At 34.5% G+C, this 17,367-nt stretch overlaps 1 protein-coding gene across 4 annotated transcripts in view; it reads right to left on the bottom strand.

Annotated features, from left to right (window-relative positions):
- Positions 1-2,402: 2,402 nt before the first annotated feature.
- Positions 2,403-17,367, bottom strand: part of CIP2A (cellular inhibitor of PP2A) — a 40,985-nt gene continuing 26,020 nt past the window's right edge. For 3 of the 4 annotated variants that reach the window (XM_005548220.5, XM_065539226.2, XM_074033517.1), the window contains 9 exons: positions 17,123-17,241; positions 14,204-14,399; positions 13,492-13,566; positions 13,295-13,405; positions 10,755-10,951; positions 7,921-8,034; positions 7,196-7,278; positions 5,793-5,932; positions 2,403-4,886 (listed from right to left, as the gene is read on the bottom strand). In XM_005548220.5, coding sequence (XP_005548277.2) covers positions 4,716-4,886; positions 5,793-5,932; positions 7,196-7,278; positions 7,921-8,034; positions 10,755-10,951; positions 13,295-13,405; positions 13,492-13,566; positions 14,204-14,399; positions 17,123-17,241 — 1,206 coding nt within the window. In that variant the 3' untranslated portion in view covers positions 2,403-4,715. The remainder of the gene's footprint in view (positions 4,887-5,792; positions 5,933-7,195; positions 7,279-7,920; positions 8,035-10,754; positions 10,952-13,294; positions 13,406-13,491; positions 13,567-14,203; positions 14,400-17,122; positions 17,242-17,367) is intronic. The other variant, XM_045385407.3, reaches the window with a different exon arrangement.

Raw genomic sequence — 17,367 nt, 5'->3', positions numbered from 1 at the left:
GCAAAATCATGTTCATTACTAAATCCCTGCCAAATGCTCAGCTACTTACTGGAAAATTAGTTTTTAATAACATAATGAAAGTGAAAGAAAATCCACTCTGTTGACTTTGAAAATGTCACTCTCTAATGTAGTAGTGGACAGCATGTAAAAAGTCCTTTGCATGTATCCTGGGATTATCCATCATATTTTGAGATATCGAGAGAATATAGATACTGGGTCCTTAGGAAGTAGACAACTAAAATGTTATATTTAGTTGGAAGGAAAAGACTTACTCCTTCTTGCATTTATGAAAGGATACTTGTAGCTCAATGTGCAAAAAAAACTGGGTTTTAAGAGTTATACCTCTTATTCCTGGTTATGTGATAATTAAGTTTTTTCTGGGGTAGTTCTGAAATGTTTAAATGAACACAAGCATAAACGAAACAAAACTCACAGAGGTCTTTGATGACAGGAAGAAAGTCAATTCGCTGCAAAATGCTTAACTGAGTGAGACTGTATAAGGTTTCAAAGTGATTTGCATGTTGAAAATAAACCATGATTTTTTGAGTTCACAATGTTCCCTCTCAATTTATGGAGTACAGAGGCATATAATTTCAAGGACTTATCAGGCTCATTATTCACATTATAAAAAAATCAATGAAACATCTGCATTAAATAGGCTATATATATATATACATAGACACACACACACACACACACACACACACATATATATAAAAAGTCTAGGGTGTAGTGGTGCAATCACAGCTCACTACACTGGGACATGTCACCACACCTAGCTAATTTTTTTTTTATCTTTTGTGGAGACATGAGCGTCACTTTGTTGCCCAGGCTGGTCTGGAACCCCTGCCTCAAATGATCTGCCTGCCTAGGCTTTCAAAATTATGGGACTACAGGCATGAGCAGTGACCAAGTTTTAATTTTTAAAAGTTAATTATCTAGAACATAAACTCAGTGAAAGCTGGAAATGTACAATTATTTTCTTAATCCAAAATACTTTATTATGGGTAATACTCATTTAATATTTATTGGTAATCACTGAGAGCCAAGGTAAAGGGGTAAAGGGATGAGCCAAATGAATCTAATGCCATGATTTAAATAAGTAATTCTCAAATTAGGGGGTTTGGGTAGAAAAATATCAAAAGGTCTTGTAGTTAAAAAAAATCAATATGCTTAACATGCCTATTTATTTTCTTAAACTATAGAAAGCAAATCTCACATGCTTTGCTTGTAAGAATATGCACAAAAAGTACATGCTGTATTAACTGAAAAACTCTAAGTACTATATTTTAATTTTATGATATGAGTGATGTCATGTAGACTGCTATTTTCAATACATTATAACATTACCAAAATGTCCAATTTTCTACCTTTAAAAAGTAGGAAAATATTTACTTGGCAACCAACCATCAAATTAATAACTGATTGAAGTAAGAATTACCAACAATACTAAAACTAGCAGATGCAAGTTGGAAGAGAAACAGCATATATGCAGTATCTGCCCACAAACTACTTACTATTTCCAAACGGAAAAACCCTGAAGAAACTACTTTACATTGGTGCATGCAAAGAGGTGAACATACTGATGTTGACAGCCAGAGTCTTTCCATATAATTGCTTAAAGCAAAAATTATCACATGGTTTTGAGGGTTAGCTACATAAGTAGAGGTAATGCACATGTCAACTATAGCATGAAGGATGAGAAGAGGACAGAAGGACCTATATAGTTGCAAGGTTTCTACATTTTACGTTAAGCAGTACAATATTAACTCTAAGTGGATTGTTAAAGGACTTACTTTGTTAAAATTGATAAAAAAGGAAGACCTAACTCTATTTGTTTACAAGTCATGAATTTTACATATAAACATACAGGTTAAAAGTAAACTGATAGAAAAAGATGTATCAGGCCAACAGAAAACACAGTAAGAACTAAGTGGCTATGTTATTATCAAATAAAATAGACCTCAAGATAAAGATTACCAAACATAAAAAGACATTTCTTAATAAGTAAATGTAACATCTAATAGCAAAATTTTGACTAGTTTTGTTACTAAAGTTTGACTGGAACACAGTCGTGACTATTAATTTATGTATTGTCTGTGGCTGCTTTTGTGCTGCAATAGCAGAGTTGAGTTGTTGTGACAGAAACTATGTCCTATAAAGCCTAAAATACTTACTATCTGCCCCTTTACAGAAAATGTTTGCTAACTCTTGCAAAGGATTAAGTCACAAACAGAACACATGGCTAGTACAATGGTATACATGCCAAAAGCAAAGTTGTAAATATAGTTCATAACTATTTGAAAGGAGGAAAAGAACCAAATTATAGTAAGACTGAGTTTTAGGGAATATAACTTGATAAGTACCTATAACGTATGAATGAATGACCACACGTAGAAGCAGAAATTTAAACATATTTTCATTTAAGTGACAGTCCTAATTCATGATAGAATCTCTCTTTATTCTTAAATAACTAGTCCTTTTAAGTAAATAGACCCAAAGGGATACTGACCTGATAATTTCCTAAGACACAGCATACAGTTTCATTATTTTCCTTTTCTCCTGACATTAAATTAATGAACAATTTAATATAAACTTCAACCAACCAAATTTTATGAGACGTGTCTATTTGTTCAAGTGGCAAGTGTAAATAGTAAAAGAAACTGTGTTAATGTATACTTTGGAGACAAACTCTCCCCAGCAAAATTTTAAGAGGATGTGAGTAATCCTAATATAATGATGCACTTCCTAAGTTTTGTTTTTTCCATCAGGAAGTGGACATGCATACACACATACAAAACCCTGACTATGGTGGTGGTTCAAATTTGATTAAATTTTTTAGAAAAAAATATTTACACACACTTTTGCTTTTTAAATGAGGTACAAGGTCCAACAAGAAAACAAAAGTAAGTGATATAATAAAGGCACTCAGAAAAACAATAGAAACAATATGAAAGGTGTTACAAGAGACAGAAAGAGATAAAGGGTGATGATTAGTACTCACTTTCAAAGCTGCAGTATGGACTTTCCTCTTTAGGGAGAGAAGATTAGAAATAAACAGGTTAAAATTACATTAAAAAACGGCTACAATATATATATGGGGTAATTATATAGATCTTTAAGAAAAGGCAAACTGAGTTCTTTAAACACATACTTGTGAGAATGGGATAGATCTGTATTATCTAATAGGATGGTTATCAAAATTACATTTAATAAAATTAAAAATTTAGCTTTTTCAGTTGCACAGGCCACATTTCAAGCGCTCAATGGCCACTTGTAGCCACTGGCTATGGTATCAGACATCACAGAACATTGCCATCACAGAAAATTGTATAGGGCAGCACTAGGCTAGGCTGTCTCAAGATGTCTGAATTGTAAAGATAGACTGATTTTCCCTAGAGTTTTTGGTTCATTCATTCATTTATTTCTTTAACGTTTTGTCCCTTTTATAGAACCTTTTATTCTTCAGTCTTATCTATCCACTTAAACTTTTTCGTATTTGATTGAAAATGCATGCAATTTCAAAAGAGAAAGAGAATGTACCTCCTCTATAGAACAAATAGTAATTTAAAATGTTTTACTCTGCGTAATACCTTTTAAAAAATTTCCAGAACTGCACAAATCTAAATTCACTTAAAGAGAGATATGGTGAAGAAAACACCAACTAAAATTAATGACTGTAATGGTATAGCAATAAAATCAATCAAAATATTGATGTAAAAACTTTTCTTACACAGTAGTTAGAGCATATGATTCAAATGAAAAGTACAGAAGGACCCTTGTATTTAAAAAAACCATAAAGGTATTTAACCTATGCTTTAAAATTAAATGAACCAATTAAAAACTATTTAAGACAACACATTAAATACAATTCATATCAGAATTAACAGTAAATAATATTTTTCTGAATATGCAGCAAGAGTAGAATCCAAATGATCCTTACGTAAATCAATTATAGATGATCTGGACCACTATGCAACATTTGAAAAAAGAGAAAAAAAAACACTAAATATACCTTACAAAAAACTTCTACAAGTTATTAGATTTTTTATAAGACAGCTATTATGTTAAATGTAATCATTTAAATGTAATAGTTTAACACAATAACAGTTTTCTAATTTTTATACATTTTATTACCATTGCATTTTTTTCAAATTTAGAAATTATGCCACATGTTACTGCATTTTAAATGCAGTAATAAAAATTATTTTAAATTCACTAATATTCTCTTCTCTGCTTTTTCAGAGAAAAACTTCTCTAGCATTATCATACCTTCTCCCTTTTAACTTTACTTTTTATTTTTACTCCCTCTATATTTTTATTTTGTAATCTTTAGGATTGTTATATCAAGAAAGTTTGGTCTTAAGATCTAAATAATCATAAATGACAATAAATAAGACAGGCAACACAGAATAGAAAGCAACTAAGAAAAAGGAAAGAACCTTAGAAAAATGATAATGAAGGTTAAAAATGATTTTCTAATGTAAGAACCAAAGAAAGCCTTAAGCAATAAAAGCCAGAAACAAAAAGTAAAACTTAAACATTTAAATTTCTATTCAAACTATCAAATAAAAAACATGCATCAGATCAGGGTCTTTACTAAATTAGATAACTTATTGTTGTGAAGTCACAAATTAACTCCCCTACCCACCCCCTCCAATAGATAAATACATCAAAAATATCATTAGATTACAAATTCCAAAATGCCATAATGTCTATATACTGAGATTCACAGTTTCTGGATTTATTTTTCCACCACTTAAACTGTGGATCATTGCTATCATGTGGGAGTGTTTGTTCAATTCCTCTTGCTGAAGTTTCACCAAGGACTCTTTCTCTTCCAAACGACCTTCTAATTGTGCCTTTTGAACCTCTAGGGAGGAAGCCTAAGGAATTGGGGTTGGGGGAGGAGGAATAATTGAGAAGAAAAATAACTTTAATATTTTCTCTATACATATACTTTAAGATGCTTTTATTTTTTTATTTGTACAACAACCATTTCAAGAAATACTATACTTCAGTTAATTCAATTATATGGTAGTTTAAAACGAAAAATCATTAAACAATATAATACAAATTGAGAACACTTTCAACTTAAGTTAATGCCAGCAGCTGAAATTTTGCAGAAAATACTACACACTACATATTAAAATTACTAATAAGATAATTACATTAAAGCAGAACCAGAAAAACTGTAAATGTGATACTAAATTTTATGCCTCTTCCGTTACTCAGTAGTAGCAGTAGATCAGTCTTTCAATCCTAGTCTGTTCTCATCTTTCTGGTAGTAAACAGGCCAGAAAGTACAATTCATAGCTACCACTCAATCTATACAACCACGGTAATATAGAAAGAACCCTGGACTCAGATTCAGAATATATAACTGCTGATTCACATATTAGCTGTGTGACTTTAGTAAGTAACCTCAGACTCAGTTTCTTCAGTTCTAAGTTGAAAATATTTATTAATATTAACATATTATATAATATTTGTTAAAGTGAAAATTATACAGCTACCTATGTATGACATCAAGTACTGGTAACCCCTTTCTGTATTCTTTGCACACTTGAAAATAGTAAGTGCTGACACAAAGTATCTGTTTAATAACTGCTTAACTATTTTAGAAAATACATTATGAAAACCTCATAACAAATGATACTCAAGCTGCTTTGAGATCCTAATATCTTCTAAAAAATTTGCTGAAGAAACAGTACATTTATTTATCCATATTTACCCTTTTCACAACAGACTTTTTCATTTTACTGCAAACGAGAAATGGAACAGATTCTTACCTTAATGCTCAGCTCTTTTCTTATCTGTTCTGTTCTGCTTAATTCTTTTCTAAGAATATCAATGGTTTCTTCCTTATCTTCCCTTTCCTTTTGTAAGGTTTTAATCTTTTCTTCTTGTACTTTTGTTTTCTGATGCAAATCTTAAAAAAAAAAAAGTCAAGTATATACTCAGAGGTCTTACACTGACTACTCTGAAATGGTTTAGTAGCTACTATAAGAGCAAAAGAAAAATAACTAGAACAATGAAGAGAAACTTCTTTTTTATGACAGTATTCTATAGAAAATACCAAATCTCTATGTCTTTCTTCCATCCTCTGTTCCAAATATAACATGCTATATAGGTGAAGGACAATCCTCAGAGTGTAAGGGTTAGAAAAGGGAGAGCTACAACTATGAAAAATTATATAGTTAGGTGCCTGCGCTCTAAGGCAAGTGAGAACAAAAATGTTTTTCTGGATCATTTCAAATATACCATTAAGAAGCTAGTAACTAAAAGTTACCTAATACTGCCACCTGCTGTTATGTTCCTTAAACTTTTTTTCATTTTTAAAAGGGCAATCCATAATCCTAAATTATTTAACGAAGGAACAGAAAACCAAATACTCCAAGTTTTCACTTCTAAGTGGGAACTAAACATTGAGTACACATAGACATAAAGATGGAACTAATATATACTGCAGACTAGAGTTAGCAGGGGGTTGAAAATTACCTATTGCTACCTATTTGGTACTATGCTCACTACCTGGGTGATGAGATCCATACCCTAAACCTCCATGTCATGCAAGATACCCAATGTAACAGACCTGCACACATGCCCCTTGATTCTAAAAGTTGAAATTATAAAAAAACTAAATTAAATTAAATGGGCAATCATCTCTTTCCTCTTTTTCTTTGAGACAGTCCTGCTTTATCACCCAGGTTGGAGTGTAGTGGCATGAACATAGCTCACTGCAGCCTTGATATCCCAGGTTCAAGTGATTCTCCAACCCACTTTAGCCTCATGAGTAGCTGGAACTACAGGTGCACACTACCACACCTGGCTAGATTTTTGTATTTTTTGTAGAGATGGGGTTTCACCATGTTGCTCAGGCTGGTCTCAAACTCCTGAGCTCAAGAAATCTACCCATCTCCGTCTTCCAAAGTGCTGGGATTACAGAAGTGAGACACTGTGCCTGGCCAATTTCTTATAGTTCCTAAATTTAAAAAATGTACTGCTTTTTCAGCTTGATCAAACTGAACTGCTTTTGTGAAACATTACGTCAAGAAAAGGGAAGCCATTTCAAATGTGATTTAAGGTTTAAAACAATAAGGGAAGTAGAAAATAAAAAAGCAAACAAAACTACTCATGCTTCCAAAACAAATACATTAAAAATAGACAATGTATTAAATAAGAAGCCACTTACTTGCTAGCTTATGTTCTCTGTCTACTAGCTGATTCTGTACTTCTTTTCTCTGTTCTTCTTTCTCTATTAATTGGGCAATACTTCTGAAGTTATAAAAAAATGGAAGAAAACATTAATGAACCATATACCATTTGTAACTTTTTTCCCCTAACAAGCACTTTGGGAGGCCAAGGTGGGCAGATCACAAGGTCAGGAGATCGAGACCATCATGGCTAACACGGTGAAAACCCATCTCTACTAAAAATACAAAAAAAAAAAAAAAAAAGGAAAGTCTCGCTCTGTCACCCAGGCTGGAGTGCAGAGGCATGATCTTGTGCTCATTGCAACCTCTGCCTCCCAGGTTCAAGTTATTCTCCTGCCTCAGCCTCCTGGGTAGCTGAGATTACAGGCACCCACCACAACACCCAGCTAATTTTTGTATTTTCAGTAGAGACAGAGTTTCACCATGTTGGCCAGGCTGGTCTCAAACTCCTGACCTCATGTGCTTCACCCACCTCAGCCTCCCAAAGTGCTGGGACTACAGGCGTGAGCCATCACGCTCGGCATTTAAAACAAAATTTCTAAGAACAGCAATTGCCTGTGAATTCCACCAAATATATATCTTATATCTAAAATAAGTGACAATTCTATTAATTTTATCAATAAAAAACAATGTTCTATATAAAGAGAATCATTTTGGTTTTGAAAAATCCCACGTATTCAGAATATAGAACTAGAGATTTTACTTTTCATTTTGTTCCCTGAGTGACTCATTCAACTTTTTCACTGTCTCAATGTGTTTATTCAGAGAATCACATGTGATCTGTAAATCTTTATTCTTCTTTTCAGTACTTTCATTTCTGAAAAGACAAGAAAATGAGTTGGCATCATTATGGAGGAAAACATGAAGGAGAAAAGAAACTCAATAGTGTTTTCTTTACTATCTCTTCTAACCAAATTGCATATGCTAGAAGAGAAGGAATGTTATGAACAAGCAGGACATAAACAGAATTTGATCAACTCTAAAAGGCAGTAAATACATGTTTTGGTTGACAGATGTAGTAAAAATTACTATGAGATAGAAATGTGTGGGGCATTAATCTCATATTTATGGATATAAAGCCTTATTTTACAGATGATATTGCATTACATAATTTGCTATAAATAAGTTTAGGGTTCTACATTTGTCTCTTTAAAACTCTGCATCTAATAGTCCTATTTATTTTATCTGCAAAGTAAACACAGAAAAAAATCCTTTCTAAAGTGATACTTTGATACTCAACTACCATAAGCATAAAATGTCCTTTTTATTTCACTAAGTACAAAGATTTTAAAAAAGCAACCCAAAAACCAAACCAAAACAAACAAAAGAAAACCAGTAGCCAAATTTGGCTAGCAGTTTTTGTATCTAATCCATATAGAAATTTCAACAATCTGAGTTTGAGTACCTTTAGACAGTCCTGACCATTACAAATGACCTTTTCCCCAGCCAGCTTCATTTACATGTTATCCATTTGTCCATTCAAGGAATTTCACCTTCTGGCCCCTAAATCACTAGCTGGAACATAAGCAGGTCTTAGAAACCACATATTTTTCTTGGACCCTGCCTATCTGTTAGGTTCTCTATGTGAGACATAGCAGGGACCCCCTTTTTAGGAGGTCTGAGGACCTCAAGCTGGAAAATAAAGGAAAATCCTGAGTTCATTCAAGGGAAATTCCAGGGACCTAGCTAGTCCTAGAAGTAAATAAGTAACTTGTTAAACAGGAAGGTAATAGTAGCATAAATCAATAGTTAACAATCTTAAGAGTACCAGAGAGACTTGATTCTTTATAGAACTTGAAGAAAACATCTTAACACATGTCCCTGAGTTGTATTTCAGAGACCCGGCCCTCACTGAGGAACCCCACTGACCAGATCCATTGACAAGTAGACCTCAGATAAGGGGGAAATTAAGGCTGAATTTTAACAACTGTTCTTTGTTCTAAGTTTCTTTCTCACGGTCTTGAACAAAGTCACCCTCCCTAGCTAGTTCACATTTTTCTACTGACCCTAAATTTTTAAACAAGGCTGCTCTTCCTTAACCAACTGCAAATTGAAAAATCTTTGGGTCTACCCATCACGTGTAAGTCCCTGCTCCACAATATCTTCTCCTTTAAACTGAAACCAATGTGTAACCTTTATTGATTTATGATTTTTGCCTGTAACTTCCACTTTCCTGAAATTTACTCCTGCCTTTAAAAATCCTTGCCTGCAAGCTACTGGGGGACGGTCAAGATTTGAGCATTTGGCTGCCTGGTCCTCCTTGCTTGGCACCCTGCAATAAAAGCCTTTTGTTCTATCACTGCAAACCTTGGTGCAGACACCTGGTTTTACTGTATTGAGCAAACGGACCCCATTTCAGTTCTATAACATATTTTCTTCACTGCTGAAGTTCTCAACCTGGCTTATTGCTAATACCACACTTTATCAGTGGTGCCTCAAACAATCAGACTTTGTAAAAAGTTGCTAGGGAAAATATCCTGCTAAAAAATTACTTTGTCATCATTTTCTAGATACTATTCATTTCTCACCCTTCATTATTATTGATGGGCAAATAAGCATATGTACCATGCCAAGCTAAAAATTTCTGTATCTCTGTATTAACAGCATAGAACGACCTTAAAATATAAAGTAATAAACAAGTTCCCCCAGAGTGCTTTTACTTTTATTGGTTGGTAGAAAATACATAATTGTTCCTGGTCTTCCCTGTAATTCAGAAGTTTTACAATTGGCGTAAAAAGGTAAGAGTTTATAAGGGAGGGAAAACCAATCACACTTTGTTAGTAGGCACACAAATTGGTACAGGCTGAGCAACACTAATTTGAAAATCCAAAATCAGTCTAAAATCAAAAGTACTCTAAAATATTAAACTTTTTGAGTGCTACCATTGTGTTCAAAAAGGATACTCAATCTGTATCACATTTTGGAGGAAAATTTAAAAATATCTATCAAAATATTAAATATACATACCCTTTAACTTAGCAATTCACCTATGCAAACTTATTCTACAGATATAATCACAGATGTAAGTAAACTATAATCGATGACATTAAGAGATGAGTTAAACACACCTAGATTTCCATTCTGTTAGGCTGAATGATATGAAATTGCCAATATTCAACTACTTTTGATCTGCAGAAATGACCATTCAACCTAATACTAATTTGACAACCAAGTTTATTTAGAAATTATTAATGAAGTGCCTAACTATGCAGCAAGCACTCCTGCAGGCCCTAGGGATCTGTCAGTGATCAAAACAGACAAACTTGTCCTTGTGGAGCCTATCTCCCAAATGACTGCTGACTGTATGAATACATAAAAGTCAACTGGAAAGACCTGTATTTTGTTTACAACATTGATACTGAATTTGAGGAAGCAACACTTCATTTCATAATGACTTAAGTTTCTTGCTAATTACTTACCTTATGTGTTATCAGAATACATGAAATGCTTACAAAAGGATTTTCGGGTCTCAGAAAAAAAAATGCTGTTTGTTCATTCTAGATTCTAACCTTACACAGGAGATTTTACTTTATTTACCTCTGAAGAAGTTCCATGTAGGATTTTGTCAGTATTTCATGCTCTTCAGCCACAGACTCTAACTTCCTATTATGTTGAAAGAGATGCTCAATATCACTCTGGGCTCTTTCTGATTCAACTTGCTGTGCCTTCAGCAACACACTAAGCTCTTCATTTTTTTTCTCAACTTCTCTCAACATACTAGCAAGTGTCCGTGCCTTAAAAAAAAAAAAAAAAAAAAAAAATACTTTTCCATCATCTATATCATATGCTCAACACATACCTAGAATTTAAAAGTTTACTAAGTAACTAATAAGCTGGTATCTATTGGGTCATGCAAAGCTGTATTAGTCATATATACTTAAGACTTTACTTCTAATAAGTTGGATACTGTTATGATTTTTTATTTAATATATTATCTGATAAAAACAATCTCACTATGATCAAATTAATGGAAATGGATACAACTGCAGCAACATGAAGGTAGCGCTACATACAGTATTCAATTAAAAAGGTATGGTCCTCAGAGGTAGCCATTAACACTAAACTGCTAAGTGTGCACACCATCAGCATTCTCATTTCAGGTGAGAATTAAGAACAAAATCTTAACGACATCACAGATGCTTAATCAAACACTTAAAATTAAGCTAGTATAATCAAGGAATGTAACCTATACCATAACCTGCATGTATTTATTATGAGATATGAAACACTAAAAAAGCAGAAAAGTCACTAGAATAAAAAAACTCGGTTCCCTCGAGCCCTTTGGACTTTATTTTAGAATGCTAAACAAAACCCTTCTTTGTTTTTATGATTTTGTAAAGAAGCTATATCCAGTTATTTAGTACTATTTTTATAAGAAACTTTTCCAGTAACATGGATAAAATACTGAACTCTCTAATAAAATACAAGACATGTCCAACAGACAGATAATGTAAGAATGTGCTATGAGAAGAGAAGGAAAAATTACTTTAATATCACTAATGTTCTTTCTTGTAATTTGTGACAAATTCAACATACCAGTTAAGACAAATGAAACCATGTTAAAATAAGAAAAAAAGAAATAAATACGGGGGAAAAAAAAAAGAATATCATTATTCTGAAAATACTTAAGAGGCATTTTACTAGTCACTCATTTTGATGCATCTATCAAAAGCCAGGAACACTTTATTATAATTCATTTATTATAAATAATATCAAGTTGTATAGATTCCACTTGTATCTGCTGGTAATTTCATATTGCTGAAGTAAGTTCACTCAAGGTATACATTATATATGTACGTAGTAGAATGCCAAATTTACTGAGCATCTATAACGTGCCGAGTGTTATGCTAGGGCCTGGAGCTATAGAAGCAGTCTTTGATACCATGAGTGGTGGGATAAAAGAATTTCCACATGGTTTGAAAAATGTTATTGATAAGCATAGGTTTGATACACAGAGGAAGGATCGTCAAACATATGTGTGGGAAGGAGACCAGAGTAGGCTTCTGGGTAATGGGGGTATTTTAACTGAAATCTGAAGGATTATGAGTTAGGCAGAAGAGAGGAAAAGGTGTTCCAGACATGCTAAGTCAAGGAAAGTCGAGGAAATACCAGAATATGTCAAGTTCCAAAAAAAACACAGTAGCCTAACATGGTTGACTGCAAAGAACGCGCAGAAATGAAAGATGTGGATTGAGGACTATGTAGTTAGATTCCTTATACGCCAAACTAAAGAATTTTAATGATATTCGGAAAGCAACAGCAGCTACTGTGAAAGATACTCAGCACAAGAGGGACAGGATCATTTTACTGCCTTAGAGATCCCTGGGGGAGGGGCTAGGTGAAGGGGTAGAACCAAGGAAAGATGACTGGCTGTAGAGTAGCTGAGAAGAGGGTAGAAGACTACAGGTAGGAAGACTAACTGCTCTGCTATGATTCATACAAAAAAATGAAAAGGATTCAGCCTATAACAAATAGTGGTAGAAACAGAGATACGGCAGAAAAGAGTAATATTTAGAAGGTAAAATTAACTGGACTTGGTGAATAATTACAGGAGGTAAAAACTGTGTGATTTCCAGGGTTATTTGTAGAACACTAAAAACAGCAGAGGGAATACACAAGAATAATTCTAAAAAGGAGAGGGCGATTAGTTCATTATTGGTTATGTTGAGTTTGTGGTATTTGCTGTATATTTAAATGGAGCAACATAGGCACTTGGTGCTCAGGAAAATGATCTGTGCTTGACATATAAAATTAGGAACATTACTATTTTGGTAACCACTGAAACCACAGAACACAAAACTGAAGGATAAAGGTTTAGAGCAAAATCTTCAGAGTTCCCAACACTTAAAGGTACAACATAAATAATACAGGAAAATAATACTAGATAGGAAAAAAAATCAGATAATGATGTAATCAAAATTAGAGGACAGAATTTCAGGAAGAAGGAAGTAGGCATGTCAAATGCTAAGGAGAATTTAATTCAATTAGAGCAACAAATACACAACTAATATTTTGCATGTTTTACTTCATTTTTAAAATTTTTCTAGAAATCAGATGTGTCTTTATATTCTACACACCTCTGTTTCAGCTTGAGTTCTTTGACAGCGATGCTGAGCAATCAGTCTATCAGCTTGTGCAAGGGCTAGAGCTTTTGTTTCCAAAAGATCTTGTAGCCTGCTTTCTTTGGACTACAAGAAAACATATCATTAATTTTCATTTTAGGAACACATCTATTAAAGCATATTATACATCATTAAAATAAGCTTATACTCACAGCTAATGTGGATAGTTTCATTTCATATACATCCATTATGTCAGATATTCTCACATCACAAATCTGATCCTTTACCTACATTTTAAGAAAGTAAAAAAAAAAATCGGAAAATTTTAATAAAATATTTTGACACAATGACAAAATAAGTGCCTACTTCAAAACTAAATCATTAAAACTTAATGATGAGTAACAAAATAAAAACAAATGCTACATCAGAAAGGTCACAAATATTTCTCTTTTCTTTTTTGAGATGGGTCTCACTCTGTCACCCAGGTTGGAGTGAAGTGGTGTGATCGTGGCTCACTGCAACCTCTGCCTCCCGGGTTCAAGTGATTCTCCTGCCTTAGCCTGCCGAGTAGCTGAGACAACAGGCATGCGCCACCACGCCCGGCTAATGTTTTGTATTTTTAATAGAGATGGGGTTTCGCCATATTGCCCAGGCTGGTCTTGAACTCCTCAGCTCAGGCGATCTGCCCGCCTCGGCCTCCCAAAATGCTGGGATTACAGGTATAAGCCACCACACCCAGCAAAATGTTGAAATTTTGACTGATTTTTCTTCATTTCCAAATTTTCCAGAATATTGTTATTTTTTATATTAAAAAATAAGTTTTCAATAGTGAAATCTGTACCTAACAGTGTTTAGATACACGTTATAATAGGGGCTGACATGTAGCTGATATGTACCAGGTTATAATTGCTATTTTTCACTCACCACCATTCCAGACTGAAGTTTCTCTATTAATTCTTCAATATTCAATCCAGGAACACCATCTTTCAAATGAGGAGGAGTTAAACACTTTACTGATGTAGGAAAACTGTGATTTGATGATTGCCAGGGCATTTTTCTAGGTATATGTTCTGTTTCCTGTTGTCTATAGGCATTATTTGCTGCTATACTTTCTCCAAGTCTGAATGGGAGTCAAAGAAAGGAAAAAAATATATATGAAAATAGAGAAAAAAGGCAGACTTAGTGTAGAATTAGGGAATCTTTAAGAATGGGTCCTTTTTTTGAATAGATGTCTTCAAATAATCTTGGAGACCATGATGAAATGAAGTCTTCGGAAATATTCCAAATTTTCCAGAGCATCTACTTTTCTGTTTCTAACCCTTTATAATGACAGTTTCACTTCTGGTTTGGAGGCATGGTAAGACTAGTTTATGAGTGTGGATTATCTGTAATAAGTACAAAGTTATTGGTACTGGTCAGAATAATGTTCTTATTCATGGGGGATATCACCTGGCCTTTACATCCTTAGTCCTTTACCTTTCTCACTCAGTACATACTTTTCACCAACCTGACTTCCATTCTAGCCCTTTAAAATCCTCTCTTTCTCCTACCCCAGGCCTTCATATGAGCTGTTCCTTTACCTGGAACATGCTTTCTACCACATCTCCACAGGTCTGGCTCCTTCTTATCATCAGGTCTTAGTTCAAATTCACCTCTTCAGAGAGGCATTCATTAATGCCCTATATAATACTATTATTAACCACCCATCCTCTCCATAGTGAAGTGAAAAAAATATTTTTTTCACTTATCTCTTAACTAAAGTACAAACTGCATGATGGCAGGCACTCAGTCTAATTTACCATAGGCTGGGCATGGTGGCTCACACCTATAACCCCCACACTTTGGGAGGATCACTTGAGTCCAAGAGTTCGAGACAAGCCTGGGCAACATGGTGAGACCCTACCTCTACAAAAAATAAATACATTAGGCAGGTGTGATGGCACACGCCTGTGCTCCCAGCTACTCAGGGGGTTAAGTAGGGAGTGTCACTTGAGTCCCAGAGGTCGAAGCTGCAGTAAGTCATGATCACACCACTGCACCCCAGGCTGGGTGATAGAGTGAGACCCTGTCTCGAAAACAAACAAGTAAATACACACAAAAAAAAATCATACCTACCAATGCATCCATAATATACATTCATTCAGCTTATTAAACTGCCCAAGATAATGTCAAATAAGGGGACTAAATAGCAAGCATAAAATGGACACCTGAGATAATGCTCAAAGAGAAAGTTATATACAACACAAATAGGATAGGGAATGCCAAGACACAGTGAAAATGGTGGGAAGGCCTCACATACAGAGGCAGAGGATAAGACTCCCATGTTCAGTGAGGCTGCAAATTTCCCCTTTGAAGCTTTTGAAGTTTTGTTTCATGTCAGATTACCAGTTTATGCAAGTAGGCCATCAGAAAATAGAGCAGCTTTATAGACCACTTTTAACTTGTAACTTGAAAAGCTTCCTATGTTATTTTTGTTGTTGCTGTTAAAAAAATTTATTATAAAATTAAGGGAATTTTGGTTACATGTTCTCTAGGTCTTACATCCCATACTTTAACTCTTAAGGTATGATGAGCTAAATTGCTAATTCTAAAAAGTGGAATTGCTAAATCAGTGAATAGCATATAGCATGGACCAGCACACTTTTTCTTATAGGTCAACAGTAAGTATTTTAGACTCAAGAGCCTACTTGGTCTCTGTTACAATTACTCAATTCTGCTTTTATAGAGTGAAAGCAACATAGAGTATAAAAATGAGTGAGTGTGGCCATACTCTTTTTTTTTTTTTTTTTTTGAGACGGAGTCTTCCTCTGTCGCCCAGGCTGGAGTGCAGTGGCCGGATCTCAGCTCACTGCAAGCTCCGCCTCCCGGGTTTACACCATTCTCCTGCCTCAGCCTCCCAAGTAGCTGGGACTACAGGCGCCCACCACCTCGCCCGGCTAGTTTTTTGTATTTTTTTTAGTAGAGACGGGGTTTCACCGTGTTAGCCAGGATGGTCTCGATCTCCTGACCTCGTGATCCGCCCGTCTCGGCCTCCCAAAGTGCTGGGATTACAGGCTTGAGCCACCGCGCCCGGCCGAGTGTGGCCATATTCTAATAAAACTATTTACAAAAACAGGTGCCTGCCCACTGGCCAGTTTGCTGACCCTGGTATATAGGGAATATCTTACCTGTTTATCAACTGCTTCAAATTATTCAAACCATTTTTACAAATTTGTATGTATAAATGACTTTAAAAAAGTTTTTAAACCAGATTCCTAATAGACATTTAGTTCAGAGAGACCTGAAACCTGAATTTTTTTCCAACATAATTGCAAATACTCTTATTGCTTGAAATTAACTAGTAGAAAATTTTGCCTGGTAGTCATTTTTCAACTTTCTGATAAACGCTCAGATTTTTTTCTTTAGGAACTCTCCTATTCTCCTATCCCAAGTAACTTTTAGTCCACATCGTTCTCACTGATGACCCAGGACTGGTCAATGACTAATGCTTAGACCTTTTCCTTAAACGATCGGGAAGGAAAAGCTCTTTCTATGGAGGAACTAAACTGGGAGGATGTAAGCTTAGTGTCCAGAAGTTATCATTAAAAAGAAGTGGCTAGAGACATAGAGGGATGGTACCTGAAAAACATTTAACTGCCTGGATCTAGCTTTTCCCTGAGTGAGTATACATCTGAACTTCTCATTTCTAAGAATCAAACATTTTTAGAAATCATTTGAAAAATTACTATTACAATAAAGTCTTCAATTCACTAATTTGCTTGTCTATCTATACTGAGGACTAAAGAAACATAGCAGGGTATTCCAACACCACAAGAGATAACAACGCAAATGATTACAACTCACACTAAAGCAGGAAAATCTGGCAGTGGAGCAGCTTCCAATAATATTCTCAGTCCAGACTGTACTTGTTCTCTATTATCTGACGTTAAAGCAAAAGCCAAAGGAGTAATCAAACGTGGGTCCTAAATAAATCAGACACCAAAAAAGAAGCAGCAGAAAGAATAAACGATGTCAACTCTTTTAGATATGAGGTGAGTAAATATATCTAAATCTTAATTCTAGGCAAATTCTAAAATGTTTCTAATGTT

Source organism: Macaca fascicularis, chromosome 2 (genome assembly GCF_037993035.2).
Source record: "Macaca fascicularis isolate 582-1 chromosome 2, T2T-MFA8v1.1".
In the NCBI taxonomy this organism is placed as follows: Eukaryota; Metazoa; Chordata; class Mammalia; order Primates; family Cercopithecidae; genus Macaca; species Macaca fascicularis.
This window is presented reverse-complemented; position numbering and strand designations above follow the sequence as displayed.